The sequence below is a fragment of the Peromyscus leucopus genome, chromosome 23 (assembly GCF_004664715.2).
Source record: "Peromyscus leucopus breed LL Stock chromosome 23, UCI_PerLeu_2.1, whole genome shotgun sequence".
Taxonomy (NCBI): Eukaryota; Metazoa; Chordata; class Mammalia; order Rodentia; family Cricetidae; genus Peromyscus; species Peromyscus leucopus.
Window position 1 is genome coordinate 36,018,349 of NC_051082.1, and position 17,023 is coordinate 36,035,371.

Below are 17,023 nucleotides of genomic sequence, written 5' to 3' on the forward strand. Positions count from 1 at the left end.
GCTCTGTGGTGTTGATTGTCTTCTGCGCTTTCTCCTACTGCAGGTGGGGGCGGAGGGTGTGGTCAGAGCCAGCCAGATCTGTGAAGACACACCCTCCAGGCCGCCTAGCTTCCCATACAAGGCCGGTTCATCCAGTCTCCTCTCTCCTGGGTCTGGCCACTGTGGTCAGGTCACTCAGCCTCAGTGGGTGGTTTCCAGTGCTGGAATTTCTGGCATGCTGATGTTCTAGTGGACTGACCATGAGGGCTACTAAAGGGCACCAAAGACAACCCACCGGATCCTTGCACTAACCTCCTTGCCCTTGAAAAGCCCTGGGAGGAATAGAAGTTGCACACTCAATGTTGCACACTTACGCGCTTACCAAACGTCTGTTAGCCTGAGTAGTGGTGTAGGCTGTCTACAGGTAGCAGCAGGAGGATTGGGCTATGTAGTGAGACTCTGTCACAGAAAGCTAGACTATCACTTGGTGCCTGTTGCTTTATTTTATCTTAAAATATTTATTTTTATTTGGTGTGTATAATTGTTTTGCCTGTATGTATATCTGTGTACCACGTGCATGGAGTGCTCACAGGGGCCAGAAGAGGACTTGGATCCCCTAGAAATGGAATTACAGATGGTTATGGACCATAATCTGGGTGCTGGGAATTGAACCCAGGTCCTCTGTAAGAACAGTAGTGCTCTTAACCACTGAGCCATCTTTTATATATTTACAAAGTACATTCATTTTATGCAGGGGTCAGATAACCTGCAAGGGTTGATTCTCCTACTACCAACGTTCTGGGGACTAAAGTCATCAGTTTGGCAGCGAGTGCCTTTACCAGATAAGCCAGCTACCAGCCCACCTGATTTTATTTAAAAGTTTTATTTTTATTTCATGTGTACCCGTGTTCTGCCTACCTGCAAGTGCATCGAGTGCATGCCTGGTGCCCAGGGAGGCCAGAGTGGGACTGGACGCCCTGGACCTGCAGCTGTGGGCAGTTGTGAACTGCCAAGTGGGTCCTAGGTGCTGACCCAGGATTAACCATTAGGCCATCTCTTGACTTCGTTTGTTTGTTTGTTTATTGATATAGGGTCTCATTTTGTACCTCAGGCTGGCCAAGCTTGCCTAGTTTCCTGGGTGCTGGCATCACCCCAATAAACACCTAATACTCATTGAGGTCTCAGCAGGAAGCAAAACCAGCCAGCACAGTTTGGACACTTCAAATTTAGAAACATTTTAGAGCTAAGTATAGAGGGTGGAACATTCCAAAGTGTAGCAAGATTGCTGATTTAGGTGGAGGGACTTTTCCCAAGGGGGAAGAATTTGTTTCAGGGGTTCACAGACCTAGCTGTGGTCTCAAAAACCATCCTCTACATGGCTGCACATGCCTGACTGTGTCTGTGTGTGTGTGTTGTAACTGTAGGTGTGGATGTGAGTGCCTGTGTGTGTGTACACAGGAGGCAAGAGCTCCGGGTTGGTGTCTTCCTTACTCTTCACTTTTTAACTTTTATTATATGTCTAGGAGTGTCCTGCCTTCAGGTAAGTGTGCACCATGACTGGGAGTTATACCTACTGAACTGGAGTTATGGATGTTGTGAGCTGCCATGTGGGTGCCGGGAATTGAACTCTATAGTTCTCCACACCCCGTGCTCCTAACTGGTAAGCCACCTCTCCAGCCCCTCACCTGTTTTATCCTGGAGCTCACAGATAAGCTAGACTGGCTGGCCCCAGGCCCCAAGTATTCTCTCCTCTCTGCCTCCTCAGTGCTGGGTTACAGGTGCCAGGCCACGGTTTTTACATGAATTCTGGGGATCTGAATTCAGATCTCCATGCTGGCACGACAAGCCCTTGGGCCACTAAGCCATCTCCCCAGCCGCCACGCCTGGCTCTTGAGGAAGTATTGTTATACTTGCCAATATTACTGACCGCACAGGCCTTGTTTTTGCAGTGCTGGGGATGGATCCCAGTTTGTGCATGCTGAACCCTACCAACTGGGTCTTGAGTTCTCTCATTTAATCCTTTGTACACTCCAAAAGGCAGGGAACTGAGGGTGATTGCCATTTTGCAAAGGAGAAGGAATTTTTGTTGTTTTTGTTTTTTCAAGACAGCATTTCTCTGTGTAGCCCTGGCTGTCCTGGAACTCACTCTGTAGACCAGGCTGACCTTGAACTCAGAGATCCGCCTGCCTCTGCCTCTCGAGTGACAGGATTAAAGATGTTTAAGACACCATGCCTGGCAAGAAATTTTTAATTGCTATTAATAATAAAAGGGAATCGATCACACAGTTTAAGGCAGTCTCAGAAATTCTGAAGTGATGGTTATAAGTGCTTAGATTTAAACTCGAATTACCTACCTGCCTTGTAGATCCTATGTTCTTAACTTTCCCGGTCCAAGCAAGACTGCAAATGCCCTGAGGCCATAAAGAGGTGAATGGTAGGAGATGGAAACTATTTAAGCGGGAAGTTTTCTGGCCCTTGCAAAGCCATTGGGAAACCACTAGGAGGTTCTAGAAGATAAAAATTCTTTGGAGGTTCTTCAGGCTGCTCGTAGGCGGAGGCTGGCCGTAAAAGGCAGGACTGAGGCTGTTGCAATAGCGCAGAAAGGCCGATGTCTTTGGGCTGGTAGAAGAGGGTTCTATTTGGCTTAGGACATACAGTTTGCTGGTAGCCTGGATGGGAGACAGAAAAGGTTTCTGGGAGTAAATGGGAGGATACTTTCGGCTTAGGACGTAGGGTCAGCACCGGACACCACGGAGGGTAACAGGTCAAGCTGTAGACATAGAAGTCACGAGGAACCAGATCGGAACCAGCATGTTGCACAGACCCTTTTTTTTGTTAGCCTTGCTGGTCGGTGCTAGGACCGCGAGATTGACTGCTCTTAACCCGTGAGGCGCCGGCTAGGGGGCGCATGCGCACTGCGGGGATGGGTGGGGACGCCGGGCTCCAGCTTCGTAGGCTGGGTCAGAACTCGTCACGTGGTCAGCTCAGGCGCCTTGCTCACGTGACCGCGGCGCATGTCAGCTGATGCGAAGGGTTTGAAGCCGCGCCGGGAGGGAGCGAGGCCGCAGTCAGTGACAGTGGCGCGCGCTCGGACCCGCCCGCACCCCGCGCTCACCGTGCGGCCATGGCCACCGCGGCGGGCCGGCGCGGCTCAGGTGAGCGCGGGCGGCGGGAGGGCGCGCCCGGCTCCTCGACCTCAGACGGCGAGCGCCCAGCCTGGCTCCGCTGCTCAAGCCCAGTACGGGAGAAATGGGCATTCGGCTTCTGGAACCTGGGCGGCGGGTGGGCACCAGCATCTCTGACCTCAGGCGGAGAGCTTCCACAGAATCTGGGTGTCGGGGTGGGTAGCGACATATCTGACCTTGGGCGGCGAGCATCCAGCTTCGACGTTCTGAAGTTCAGTGAGGACTTCTCTGAGTTCCTATGGGGGAGAGATTGACAGATGCCTCCTAGAACCTGGGCAGCGGGTGCGCATCGACATCCCCGACCTTGGGCGGCGAGCGCCCAGCTTCCCGTTCCTCCAGCCCAGTGAGGACTTCCCAGCTGCTTCGTAGGGGAGAGAAGGGCAGAAGGCGCATGGAACCTGGGCAATGAGCTCCCAGCTTCCAGTTCTGAAGTTCCCTGGAGTCCCCATGGGAACCTGGGTGGCGGGTGGGTACCGACATCTCTAACAGTAGGTGGAGAGCTTGCATAGTACCCAGAACCCGGGTCGTAGATGGGTACCAGCATCGCTTGGCCTCAAGCAGTGAGTTTCCATAGCTCCCCGAACTGGGTGATGGGGGGACACCCTCTTTCCAACCTCTGTCACTGCGCTCTGTTTCCCCCCTAAAGTCTGGTGCAGACTTCTTAGCTGCCCTATGGAAGAGAAATGGGCAGTTGGTTCCTAGAACCAGTGGGTGGGTACCAGCCTTTCAGACCTCTGGAAGAGAGCTTTTTTGTTCACCCCGAAGGCCAGTACGAACTTAGTTGCCTTGTGAAAGAGAGGCAGATAGTCCCGAGAACTTGGACTGTGTGGGTGGGCATAAGCCTCTCCAGCTTCAGAGGGCAGGACTTCTGATAACCCCAGCTTCCACCTCGTCTGTGCTGGGATTATAACATGTGTCACCGTGGATGGCTTTATTATTGCTATTATGGAGCATTTCTTTCCAAGTCGTATGTGACCTATGAGAGTGTTGCCTTCCCCAACCTAGTCTCTGCTCAGAGTTTGTTAATTCAGGCAGGCAGCCAGCTTCTCCTTTTAGGACAGTATTTGAAACCCAAGGATTTTGTTAGTGATGGTTTTGTTTTGTTTGGGATCAATGTCTTATTCTGTAGGCCAGATTTGAACCTGTTTTATTTTTGTTTGTCTTGAGACGATCTTTGTGTGTAGCCCTGGCAGTCCTGGAACTCAGATCTGCCACCCTTACCTCCAGAATGCTGTAATTACAGGTGTGCACCTTCACACCAGACTTGAATGTGCGGTCCTCTCTCTTCAGCCTCTGAGCACTGGGATTACAGGTCTAAACGAGTCTTCCTCCTCCTCCTCCTCTCCCTCCTTCTGGCCTGAACCTAGGACCATGTTTCCTAGGCAGGCACGCCACCACTGAGCTATGTCCTCAGCTATAGCCAAAGTTCCAATTGCTCAGTTTGCTGGAACTCAGTAACCTGGACAGGAGTTCCAGGGTTTTGCTTCCGGCAGCCAGTGTCCAAATGCTCGGCTTCCCGAAGTGCAAGCAGGAAGCTAGAGGGATGGCCTCCATGAATCCGGGGGACTAATTCAGTTACAGCTCCCTCCCCTGCAGTCTTGTCTCCCTAAACTGAGACTGTGTGCCCCCAGTTGTGATTCCAGACCTGTCATGGGGAATTCTGGAGTGAAATTTCACTTTGATCCCCACTGTGTACTGGCTACAGACACTCCTGTGGAAGTCCTGACTAGTCGTGCCTGGCATGGGTTGGCTGTGATCTTAGCTAGGGAGTGACAGCCTGCCTCTGGCTTTCCTCCCGACTAGCTTGTAAACAAGCTCACCTAGACTAAACAGGGAGGAGCCAGGTTTGGACCTGAGGAACCACAAGTAGTGACGTGGGCCAGCCTCCTCCTGGCAGCTTGAGAGCCAAAAGAGTGGTTCACAGATAGAATGCTGGTATACCATGTACAAGCAGTTCCATCCCAAGCACCACAAATAAAATAATCTGTTTTCACCAGGCCTGGTTGTGTATGCCTCTAATCCTAGCACGCAGGCCCAAGAGGCAAAGGCAGGTAGATCTCCGTGAGTTAAAGGCAGCCAGTGACACCCTGTATTAACGGGGGGAAATCTACTTTGTCAGGTAGAGGGTGAAAGCTGGGAGCAGAGCCATGCCTTAATCCCAGCATCTGGGAGGTGTAGGCAGGAGAATCAGGAGTTTAAGGCCATCTTCAATTCTAATGAGTCTGAAGCCACCTGGACTACATCTGTTTGTTGTTGTTTGTTTCGTTTTTTTTCCATGTATATACATATATATGCATATATACATATGTGTGTATGTATATATATATATATATATATATATATATATATATATATATATATATAGAGAGAGAGAGAGAGAGAGAGAGAGAGAGAGAGAGACACCGACCGAGGCCTGAAAGGTCTTCCAGTGGAGGTGACTAGGCAGTTAGAGACAATTCTAGGCTTCCAGGTACCAAGACTGGCTGGGACTCCAGCAGTTGCTACCACCTGGGAACTTGGTCCTTGTGCTCGTGGTTGGCTCTTCCACACTGGCCCACAACTCCCGGCTCTCCTGCCTCCAGCTCTCCAGTGTTTGCACTGTAGGTGTGAGCCCAGTGTCCCTGAGACCTAGCTATGCACCGAAGAGAAGAACGGGCTCTTCCCTGCTGCGTCCGGCAGGATTCTCAAAGCTGTTTCGGCATCTCAGCCTGAGGGGTAGAGGGTTCTAATTTCCAGTTCCTGGAAGAGTTGGGGGAGGCAGACTGAGGCTGGGATTTGTCTCTTGGCTGTGTGAGCCCCTGAAGGGTGATGAAGTGAGTTGGCTGCAGAGGACAACGTATAGGACTTGGTCCTCTTCTTCCACCATGTCAGTTCCAGGGTTTGAACTCAGGTTGTCAGGCTGGGCAGCAAGCACCTTTACCTACTTACTGAATCACCTCGCCAGCCCCTGTCGTGGAGTTCTGGGTCAGGCTGTAACCCAAGCTGGCCTGTGTTTCCATATGTAGTTCAGGCAAACCTTGAACTTCCACCTCTGAGTGCTGGGTTGACAGACATGAATCATCATGCTAGCCTTTATTATTGTTAGAACCAGACCTGTGGCCTGGGATGGGCTGGTTTCTAATGGGTTCAAAGTTTGTTCTTGGGGGATTTGTCCTGAGAACACCGGAATGTGGGCTCTGCTCTGTGCTAATTACTTGTAGGTTGGAGTTGGGATAAGCATGGAGGCCTTGCCAAGCCCTCCAAGAAGCCAGCTCAGCCCAAGCTGGTCTTTCTTCCCCCAAACCCACAAAAAGACTGGTGGGTTTTTCTGGCTAGCCCCAATCCAGGCTCTGAGATAAAGGCTTTCTGATTTGTTTTGAGTTCTCAGTTTATGGAGGATGATCATTGCTTCATTGGGAAGATGAAGTTGAGATCGTCAAGCTTGACAGCAAACATCTTTACTCTTTGAGCCATCTTACTGCCTACCCACCCACCCCCCTTCCGTTCTCCTTGAGACCGAATCCTAGGCTGGCCCCAGACTTGTTATGTAGCTGAGGATGATGACCTTGAACTCCTGATCCTCCTTCCTCTACCTCCCGAGTGCTAGGATTATAGTCGTGTGCCTTGCCAGGCTTCTTTTTCTTTCTCTCAATGTATGGCTCATGCTGGCCTAGAACTTGTAATCCTCCTGCCTCACCTTTCCAGTGTTGGGATCATAAGCTTGTGCCTTCTCCTCTTCCTACCTCTGTCATCTCCATTTGCCTTTCCCTTCTCATCAGGGTCTCACGTAGCTCAAGCTGGCCTCAAACTTACCGTATAGCCAGAGATGTGCTTGGTCTCCTGGTCCTCCTGCTTCCAGCTCCCGAGAGCTGGGATTTCAGATGTGCACCGCCATGCTCAATTTCTCTTATGCTGGGCTCAGACTCAGAGCTTTGTGTGTTCTCGGCAAGCGCTCTACCAGCTGAGCTACATGCCAGCCCTGGTTTTCCTTTCTTTTTAAAATACTTTTTTTTATCGCATTTACTTATTGGGTATGTGTGCATGAGTTTATGGGTTCTCTCCTTCCACCATGTGGGTTCAGAGGCTCAAACTCAGGTTGTCAGGCTCGGTGGCAAACACCTCACCTGCTGAGCTCTGGTTCTTCATCTACGCTCTTCCTTGCCTGTAGGACTGGTGGGACTTGCTGGGGAAGGAAGCAGAGAGGGTAATGGCCATCCTGATCTTCTGCTATCGTTCCCCATTCTTTTAGAGACGGAGCGACTGCTGACCCCCAATCCTGGGTATGGGACCCACATCGGGACTTCACCGGTCCCAACAACACCCCCAGAAGAGGAAGACCTCCGCCGCCGCCTCAAGTACTTCTTTATGAGCCCCTGTGACAAGTTCCGGGCCAAAGGCCGTAAGCCCTGCAAGTTGATGCTGCAGGTGGTCAAGATCTTGGTGGTCACTGTGCAGGTGAGACCAGCCAGGTGGGGCTCCTGCCAGTGCCCCCACAGCCACTGTAGCCCTGTTCTCATCCTAAAATGGCCACCTGCTGCCACATAACGGCAATGGCAACAGCAGTGGCATTACCAGTCAGGAAGGAGTCTGAGATCGGTGCTCAATAGCTCCTTGTAGCTTCCCAGAAGCACACATTGTATACCCTAATGCCCTTGAGGCTCACACAGGTTAAGAGTTGTGTGAAGTCACCCCGTGGCTGAACAGTGGGTAGATGGCATTTGAACCCAGTCAATCTGACACTGTCCTGATCTCCTCTCAGCAAAAGCAGACCAACGGTGCCTATCCTGGAGGCTTGGGTTGGCACACTACCTGTCAATCAGGAAACATACACTGACAGTTCACCACTGCTGTGAGGTTTAGTCGTACCCACCTGGTGCTGTGCACTGGGGATGTTTTGATGGATGTGGCATGGAATTTAAGGATCGAGAAGTGAAGAGGGCCATGTTGCTCAAGGCAAAAAAGAAAAAATACAAGGAGCTGGTGTATAGGCTGGTTTCTATATGACTTGGCACAAGCTAGAGTCAGTGGACAGGAGGGAACCGCAATTGAGAAAATGCCTCCATAAGACCTGGTTGTAAACAAGCCTGTTGGACATTTTCTTAGTTTATAATAGCTGAGGGAGGGCCCAGCCCATTTAGGGTGGAGCATCCCTGGGCTGGTGGTCCTGGGTTCTATAAGAAAGCAGGCTTAGCAAGCCATAAAGAGCAAGCCAGTGAGCCGCACCCCTCCATGGCCTCTGCTTCAGTGCCTGCCTCTAGGCTCCTGCTCTGTTTGAGTTCCTGTCCTGACTTTCTTCAGTGATGACCTGAGATGTGAAAGTGTAAGCCACATTAACCCTTTCCTCCTCAGGTTGCCTTTGGTCGTGGTGGTCCTCACAGTAGCTGGGGATGTGGTTAGCCTGGTAGAATGCTTGCCTGGCATGCATGGAGCCCTAGGTTTCACCCCAGCACTGCATGGTGCACACCTGTCATCCCGGCACTTGGGAGGTGGAGGCAGGAAGATCAGGGGTCAAGGTTGTGTTTGACTGAGTAACAAATTACAGGCTGCCCCCTGCAGTACCAGCAGGGCCTTGTCTGACCCCAGGGGACATCTCCTGGATTCTCTCTTTCCTCTGCCTCTAACTGTGCCTTGCTGAGTTATGCTATCAGGGCCAACCTCCGGCTCCTTCTTGGCAGCTCATTCTCTTCGGGCTCAGCAACCAGCTGGTGGTGACATTCCGGGAAGAGAACACCATTGCCTTCCGACATCTCTTCCTGCTGGGCTACTCTGACGGGGCCGAAGACACCTTTGCTGCCTACACGCGGGAACAGCTCTACCAGGCCATCTTCTATGCTGTGGACCAGGTACAGCGAGCGGGTGGAGGGCTCGGGAGGACTGTGCAGAACAGGTGGGGCTGACTGACCCTCTTCTCCTCTACCCAGTACCTGATGCTGCCTGAGGTGTCCCTGGGCCGGTATGCCTATGTCCGTGGTGGGGGCGGTCCTTGGGCCAATGGCTCGGCGCTGGCTCTCTGCCAGAGGTACTACCACCGTGGCCACGTGGACCCAGCCAATGACACCTTTGACATTGACCCAAGGGTAGTCACTGGTAAGTAGCCAGGGCAGGGCCTAACTTTTGGGAGTTTAGGTTTCCAGGATTAAAACCCTGACCTGGGGGCTAGAGATATGTCTCAGCAATAGAGAGCCCGCCTAGAATCCCCCAGTGAGGGGCTAAAGGTGAGGCTGTGGAAAAAAGGAAAATAGAGACAAAGAAAAAAAGGATCTAAAATCCTGACCTTGTCAGTTGTCCGTCTGTGTGATCAGATTGTATAAACATGAATAATTTGACATATGCAGCATGCTTAGTGAAATGCATGCCCCGGGAAGAGCCAGGCATTGTCTTGCGTATCATCCGCTCTCTGAACTTTTGGAGGGCCTGTGGAACGCTGTGGTCTCTGTGGAGCATAAGGCAGATCATACCCTGGTGTGGGTGGAGGCAGCAGGAAGGCTAAGTGTGAAGGGAAGGGCTGGAGGTGTAGCTCTGGTGGACTCTGGCCTAGCACACAAATTCTAGGCTTGATCCCTAGTGCTAGAAAAAAGCAATAAAGCATAAAGTGGGAGCTGATACCGTGAAGAAGCCCTGGTGGGACTGTTGGAGACTGGCCTGGGCCTCCTCGCTCCCTGAGCCCTTCCTGTGACTACCTGTCTTCAGACTGTATCCAGGTGGATCCTCCTGACAGACCCCCCGACATCCCCATTGAGGACTTGGATCTCTTGGATAGCAGCACCAGTTACAAGAACCTCACCCTGAAATTCCACAAGTATTGCCCTTTCCTCTTGGGGCTGATTCCTGGAGGGGCTCAAGGGTCCAGCTGAGGATGGGTGGGTGAAAGTGACAAGGGTCCGGATGTCTGGATCTGAGGCCACTTTCACGGAGTTGGCGGGGGTGGTGGGGGTAGTGGGGGGTGAGGCTACCACACAGTGACCCGACCGGGCAGCTGAGTAAGCTGTTTGCTCTGCTAGCTGCAGAGTCAGCACAGGATAGGAGCCACTGACATCGGGCCCCTGCCCCTCACCCAAGCCTCCCCCGATAGGCTGATCAACGTCACCATCCACTTCCAGCTGAAGACAATTAACCTGCAGAGTCTCATCAACAATGAGATCCCAGACTGTTATACCTTCAGTGTCCTGGTGAGCAAACGAGTGGTCCCGGGACTCCCAAGCTCCCCCCGCCCGGGGAAGGGGCATCTGAGGAACATTCGCCCAAGCTGGTATGAGGGTGATGGGCGGGAGACCAGGACCTGGACCGTCTGTCGTGGGACCCGGGGGTTGGTGCTTGGGGTTGCTCGGGCTTACTCTGCTCTTACCCCTTCAGATCACGTTTGACAATAAAGCGCACAGTGGGCGGATCCCTATCCGCCTGGAGACCCAGGCCCACATCCAGGAGTGTAAACACCCCAGTGTCTCCAGACATGGTAAACTCTCCTACCCTCAGATGCCCCCACCACCCTGAGAACAGTCCTGACTCTCCCAGGCATTTCCTGGGCCTCCTATAGTTCTATCCAGGGCCCCTTGCCTTCCAGGCCTTGCCTGTGAACCCCAGACCAGTGTTGATCAGGCACCTTGACCTGCCTAGGAATGTCCTGAGCCCAGTCAAGTCGGTCACAAGGAGCCAGGCCTGTAATCCCAATTACTTAGGAGGTTGATGTAAGATGATAACAAATGCAAAATCTGCCTGGGCTACTGGGCTACAGAGTGAGTTCAAAGGCAGCCTGGGCAATTTAAAGACCTTATCTTAAAGCAAAAGAAGATAACTGGCTTGTAGCTCAGTGGTACAGTGGTTGCCTAGCATGCTCAAGGCCTTAGGTTTAGTCCCCAGCACTGCATGCATATATATATTTTCCTATACTCACAGCACCAGGATTAGGAGTTCAAGGTCGTCCTGTCTACACAGTTAATTCCAAGTTATCCTGTGCTGTTCAAGATCCTATCTCAAAATAAAACAAAACAAAATGGGCTGGACACGTAGCTCAGTAGCAGAGAAATTCCTAGCAGATATGGGGCCCTATGCTCAGTTCTCAGTGCTTTGCTCTTTTTTTTTTTTTTTGGTTTTTCAAGACAGGGTTTCTCTGTGTAGCTTTGCGCCTTTCCTGGATCTCACTGTGTAGACCAAGCTGGCCTCGAACTCAGAGATCCACCTGGCTCTACCTCCCCGAGTGCTGGAATTAAAGGTGTGCGCCACCACCGACCGGCCTCTGCATTTTTTTAAAATTAGTTTTCCTGTAATCCCAGGACTCTGGAGGCTGAATTCAAGACCAGCCTTGACTACATAGTAAGTTTGAGGTCAGCCTGGGATATGAGATCCTGTCTCTGAGACAAACAACAAAACAAAACAGGGTAGGGATGTATTTTAGTGGTAGAGTATTTGGCTTAACACTACAAAAAAAGTGTGCTCCATACCAGTGTTCATCAGGGATTTTGACACTGTGCATGCTAGGGAACCCCTAAGTGTGATAGCCATAAACCAGCTACACACACACACACCCTCACCCTCTCCCCCAGGACTCCTTCCCTGGCCCAACCCTTGGTGCCAACCTCTTACGGCCCCACGTGAGCTCTGATGGGACCCACCCTCCTTCCTGCAGGAGACAACAGCTTCCGGCTTCTGTTTGATGTGGTGGTCATCCTCACCTGCTCCCTGTCGTTCTTGCTGTGTGCCCGCTCACTGCTGCGTGGCTTCCTGCTGCAGAACGTGAGCCCCTGGTGTCACGAGCGCTGGTGCCCGCCTTGCCCAGCCCTGGGGCCGCGGTGGGGGCGATGGCCTGATGCTTCTAGACAGACCCTCACCCGGGCTCCTCCCACAGGAGTTTGTTGCATTCATGTGGCGGCGGCGGGGTCGGGAAATCAGCTTGTGGGAACGGCTGGAGTTCGTTAATGGCTGGTACATCCTATTGGTTACCAGTGATGTGCTCACCATCTCGGGGACTGTCATGAAGATCGGCATCGAGGCAAAGGTATGAGTCCTGCCAGTGCCCTGCTCTCGGGCCCCCCCGTCTCTGTCTCCAGGCCTTTGCCTGTTTGGGGGCCACCTTCCCCCCAGGTAGAGTATGACTATGAGTTGATCCCTCTGTAGTGGGTAATCGCTCAGCCAGTAACCCCAGGCTGGCCTGGAAATCATGATCCTCCTGCTTCCGTCTCCTTCAGCAAATCCCACCGGCGGGTGCCACCACCCACTTCGCCCCTCACTCTTCCCACAGAACCTCGCAAGCTATGATGTCTGCAGCATCCTCTTGGGTACCTCCACGCTGCTCGTCTGGGTTGGTGTCATCCGCTACCTGACTTTTTTCCACAAGTACAACGTGAGTCTCCTGCCCCTGAGCCACCCCTGGGTGGAATGTGCCCCAAGCCTCCCAAACAAGCCCAAGAACACAAAGCAGCCATTGATTCCGCCAATCTGTACCCACCACAAGCCTCCTTCTTCTTCCTGTATTTTTTATTTTTTTAAAGTTTTTGAGACAGGGTTTCTCTGTGTAGCCCTGGCTATCCTGGAACTTGCTCTGTAGACCAGTCTGGCCTGGAACTCAACAGAGATCCACTTGCCTTTGCCTCCTGAGTACTGGGATTAAAGGCATGCGCCACCACTGCCTGGCTTTTTTTTAAAGACAAGGTCTCATGTAACCCAGGCTGGCCTTGCTACATAGCTGGGTATAACCTTGGACTCTGATCTTCCTGCTTTCCATCTCCCAAGTGCTGGAATGACAGCTGTATGCCATCATGTTTGGTTCTGTGTAGTGCCAAGGATCAAACTCAAGGCCCCACGCATACTGGGCACTCTGCAACTGAGCTCCATTACCAAACCACAAATCTCTTTCTTATACCCACCTACCACAGACACACGCGTCCTTGTGCCTGGGCAGGACCACAGGAGCCTGTCCCTACTTGCCCATCCAGCTGAGTCCAGCTGTGGTATGTCCCAGGCTCCTCCCAGGTGGGTCCTGCCCTATCTAAACTCTCAGCAGCCCTCCTGGCCACATTGGTGAGGTCCTCCCTGCCATCTGAGAGCGAGTTGGGTTGTGAGCATGGCCTTCACTGTGGTCCCCTTGGCCCTCTGCAGATCCTGATCGCCACGCTGAGGGTGGCACTGCCCAGTGTCATGCGTTTCTGTTGCTGTGTGGCCGTCATCTACCTGGGCTATTGCTTCTGTGGCTGGATTGTCCTGGGACCCTACCACGTGAAGGTATGGGCTGCTGGGGGCTGTGTTTGCGAACTGCCACCAAAGGGCTCCAGGCTCCCACCCCCCTCCCAGCCTCTGGTCTCTTAGTTGTTGACCCCATGACCTGAAAGACCCTCCTTGACCTCTGGTACCACACCTACAGACTTGCAGGTTTTGTTTTCTCGTTTGTGTAAGTAAATGTGTTCATGCGTGTGAGTGCATGTGTACATGTACTATGCACATGTATGTGGAAGCCAGAGGTCAGCCTTTATTGTCATTTCTAAAAAGTTATTCTGTGTAGCCCTGACTATCCTGGAGTTCACCATATAAACCATGCTAGCCAGGCTAGCCTCAAACTCACAGACATGCATGCTTCTGCCTCCAGAGTGCTGGGATTAAAGGTGTGTGCCACCATATTCAGCCACATCTGTTAACCCCATGACCTTGGCATGGACGATGACCCCCAGCTGCCCGTCGTTCTGCCCGCTGATCCCTGGCGAGCCTGGTCACCCCCAGCCACACCTGTCCTCTTTCCCTACCTCACTGCCTGCAGTTCCGCTCGCTGTCCATGGTTTCCGAGTGTCTGTTCTCGCTCATCAACGGGGACGACATGTTTGTGACGTTCGCAGCCATGCAGGCCCAGCAGGGTCGCAGTAGCCTGGTGTGGCTCTTCTCCCAGCTCTACCTCTACTCCTTCATCAGCCTCTTCATCTACATGGTGCTGAGTCTCTTCATCGCACTCATCACGGGCGCCTACGACACCATCAAGGTCGGCCACCTTTACCCTCCTCCTGGGAATCTGTTTTCCCTCTCCCCTCTCCTGAGTTCCCAGGGCTGCCTGGCTTCACAGAGTTGTCCTGGGGTCACAGGAGGTGGTACAGGGAAGACTCAGAGGCTTTGTGAAGTCCAAGGAGAGGGCGGGCTGGAACTGGGTGTGGGGTTAGTTGGAGTTGTTGGGGTCATCCTGAAAGAAAGCCTAGGACATATCACAACTGCATTCAGCTGGATGGGCGGGAAAGGACAGGTTCCTGTCTCCTGCTGGGGGACAAAAAGGTGTATTTTATTTACTCTTCTCTGTCTCTCTGTGTTTCACTGTCTCTCTCCTACGTGTGTGTGTGCACACACACCCATGTACACACACATCTTGTTACATGTGTGGAGGTCAGAGAACAACCTGCCAGAATTGATTCTCTTCCTTCACCACATGGGTCGTAGACCTGAACTCCAGTGTCTCTACCTGCTGAGCCATCTCACTGGCCTCTCCTTCTCCCATATGATCTTTTTTAACCGTTTACTTATTTGGAAGTAGGAGGGGGTTGTACACAGCAGAGTGTGTTTGGAAATCAGCTTTGTGGAAGTCAGTTCTCTCCTTCCACCATGTGGAGTCATCAGGTTTGGTGGAGACATTTTCATTTACCCTCTGAGCCATTTCACAGGCCTCTTAAGATCTTTCCTTGGAGCATGACCTTGAACTTCTGTCCTGTTTCCACCACCTGAGTGCTGGGCCTTTAGGGAGATGCTTACCACCCATCGAGTGTATGTGGTGCTGGGCATGGCACCCAGGGCTTCCCGAATGCTGTGCAGTCACCTCTCCAGCTGAGAAGCTTTTCCTACCCTAATACCCAACCACACCTTCTCCACTTCACGCTTCATACCTGTCGTGCACTACTCATACTAACCACCACACTGGTCCTTCTGCAACCTTCCACGCTCCCTTCATACCTGTCCATGCACTACTCATACTCCTAATACCCAACCACATCAGGTTCTTCTGCAGCCTCCACCTCCTCATACCTGCCACACTCATACTCCTAATACCCAACCACACTGGGTCCTTCTGCAGCCTTCCACGCTCCCTTCATACCTGTCCATGCACTACTCATACTAATACCCAACCACACTGGGTCCTTCTGCAGCCTTCCACGCTCCCTTCATACCTGTCCATGCACTACTCATTTCCACACTAACACTAGGTGAACGGTGACCACTTGACACCCAGTGCGCCCCACACTCCTTAGGACAGGTTTGCTGAGTGAATCTCCCTGCCACCCCACAGAGAACTCTTGTCCTTCTCTCATTCAGCCTCCCACAGCCTGCAGAAAAACTACTTTTTCCTAGCACCCCAGAAGACACAGTAGCTAAACACAGGTACCCAAACAAAGCAAATACACTTAAGTATCCAAAAGCCAGTGTGGCTAGGTGGCTGCTTAGAACATTCCCCTTGTCTCCTAAGAATTCTAGATTGGGAGATGGGAGCCCAAGGGAGAGGATGCTTGTAGAGAGGAAGATCCAAAGACTTGGTAGCCAGAAAGGGCTTGGAAATAGTGGCTGGCCCCAGGAAGTCATGGGATGATTTCCCTAGGACCGTGCCTCATTCTGTGTCACTGGTAGGTAGCAGATGTGTGCACTCTTTCCCACATGGATGATCTATAGACATACCACAGGTACATTACTGTCCCCAGGCCCCAGAGCAGCCACCTTGAGTCTTGCTGGAGCACTCAGATATCACACACATACAGCACCCTTGAATGCAGGAGTTCAGGCCTTACATCCATAGCTGTGAGTTATCTTGTTCCAACTCCAGAGATAGATTGCTAAATACCCAGTCTAGGCTCCTGGCCTGAGGCACAGGGCACTAACTAAACCAATAAACCTGAGACCTGTGGCCACATCCAGGGATGGGAAAGGTTTCTACGGTGAAGCAAGCCACAAGGTCCAGAAGTGAGACCCCAGGTAGTCACATCAGAGAAACAGTGGAATACCTAGTTGACTGCACCTGAAGAGCTTGGAGGTCAGGACCAACTTTCATGCTGGGTTTTGGGGGACCATCTCTCCCCAGCACCCGGGAGGTACTGGCACAGAGAAGAGTGAGCTCCAGGCCTACATCGAACAATGCCAGGATAGTCCCACGTCTGGCAAGTTCCGTCGAGGAAGTGGCTCGGCTTGCAGCCTGCTGTGCTGCTGTGGGAGGTTGGTGCCCCACGTCTGGGTTGTGGATTCTTAGAGCCTAGGGTGTGTGGCAGAGAGATCCGATGTCCCTTCTTCCCATTTCTCTTCTCTTCCAGGGACTCCCCGGAGGACCATTCGCTGCTGGTGAACTGATTCCAAGATGATTGCCCCTAGACCTCATCCCCTGTACTCCTGGCACCCCAGCTTATTTATTTTTAGAATTTGCTTTTAAAGATCTGCTTCTGACAGGCCTTGTGAGGGCTTGGGCTGGTCGAATCGGACACTGGGGAAGGGAGGGCATGTAGGGTGGCTGTGAAATAAAAGGGAACATAAACGTGATGATCTAATTTGTGGCGGGAGGGGCAGCGCTTTCACCAGGAGTTGTCAGCTCCTTTAAGAGGCTGCCACACCAGGCATGGCTGGCGCAGTGCGACCTTCCAAGCATGGCGGGAGGCGGAGCTGGGGCGGGCCCTGCAGTGGAATAATTTAAAGGTGCCGCGTCTGCGGCAGCGGACGGGAAACTAGGGGTGTTGGCCAACGCTGGGTGGACACTGGTTGCAGCTCCTGGGTGATCCGAGTTTCCATCGACTGAGCAAGGGTGTCCCTTCGAGGACCGTTAGCGAGCTTCAGCTTTGCCCCGGATCGATTTGTCCTCTGATTCCGGGTAGGTCCCGACTTTCCGATGCTCCCACCCCACCCCCATGCCCGAGTTCCTTGCCCCAGTGTTTCCGCTTCGGTAG

The 17,023-nt window shown here is 52.4% G+C and overlaps 2 protein-coding genes across 9 annotated transcripts in view; both read left to right on the top strand.

Annotated features, from left to right (window-relative positions):
* The first annotated feature begins 2,982 nt into the window (after positions 1-2,982).
* On the top strand, positions 2,983-16,617 carry Mcoln1 (mucolipin TRP cation channel 1). 2 transcript variants are annotated; one of them, XM_037198407.1, is made up of 15 exons: positions 2,983-3,134; positions 7,393-7,598; positions 8,819-8,986; positions 9,065-9,230; positions 9,834-9,942; positions 10,216-10,312; positions 10,497-10,596; positions 11,767-11,873; positions 11,986-12,135; positions 12,379-12,480; positions 13,013-13,087; positions 13,236-13,358; positions 13,888-14,103; positions 16,174-16,304; positions 16,400-16,617. In XM_037198407.1, exons 1-15 carry the CDS (start codon positions 3,104-3,106, stop codon positions 16,434-16,436), a joined length of 1,818 nt encoding a protein of 605 aa, XP_037054302.1. In that variant the 5' UTR covers positions 2,983-3,103; the 3' UTR covers positions 16,437-16,617. The 2 variants fall into 2 exon arrangements, with proteins under 2 accessions (XP_037054302.1, XP_028713172.1); XM_028857339.2 differs by lacking the exon at positions 13,013-13,087 and having other exon boundaries at positions 2,985-3,134.
* Positions 16,618-16,711: 94 nt separating this feature from the next.
* Positions 16,712-17,023, top strand: part of Pnpla6 (patatin like phospholipase domain containing 6) — a 30,411-nt gene continuing 30,099 nt past the window's right edge. For all 7 annotated transcript variants that reach the window (XM_028857333.2, XM_037198405.1, XM_028857332.2 and 4 more), the window contains exon 1: positions 16,712-16,947. The gene's annotated coding sequence lies outside the window, so the exon portion shown is untranslated. The remainder of the gene's footprint in view (positions 16,948-17,023) is intronic.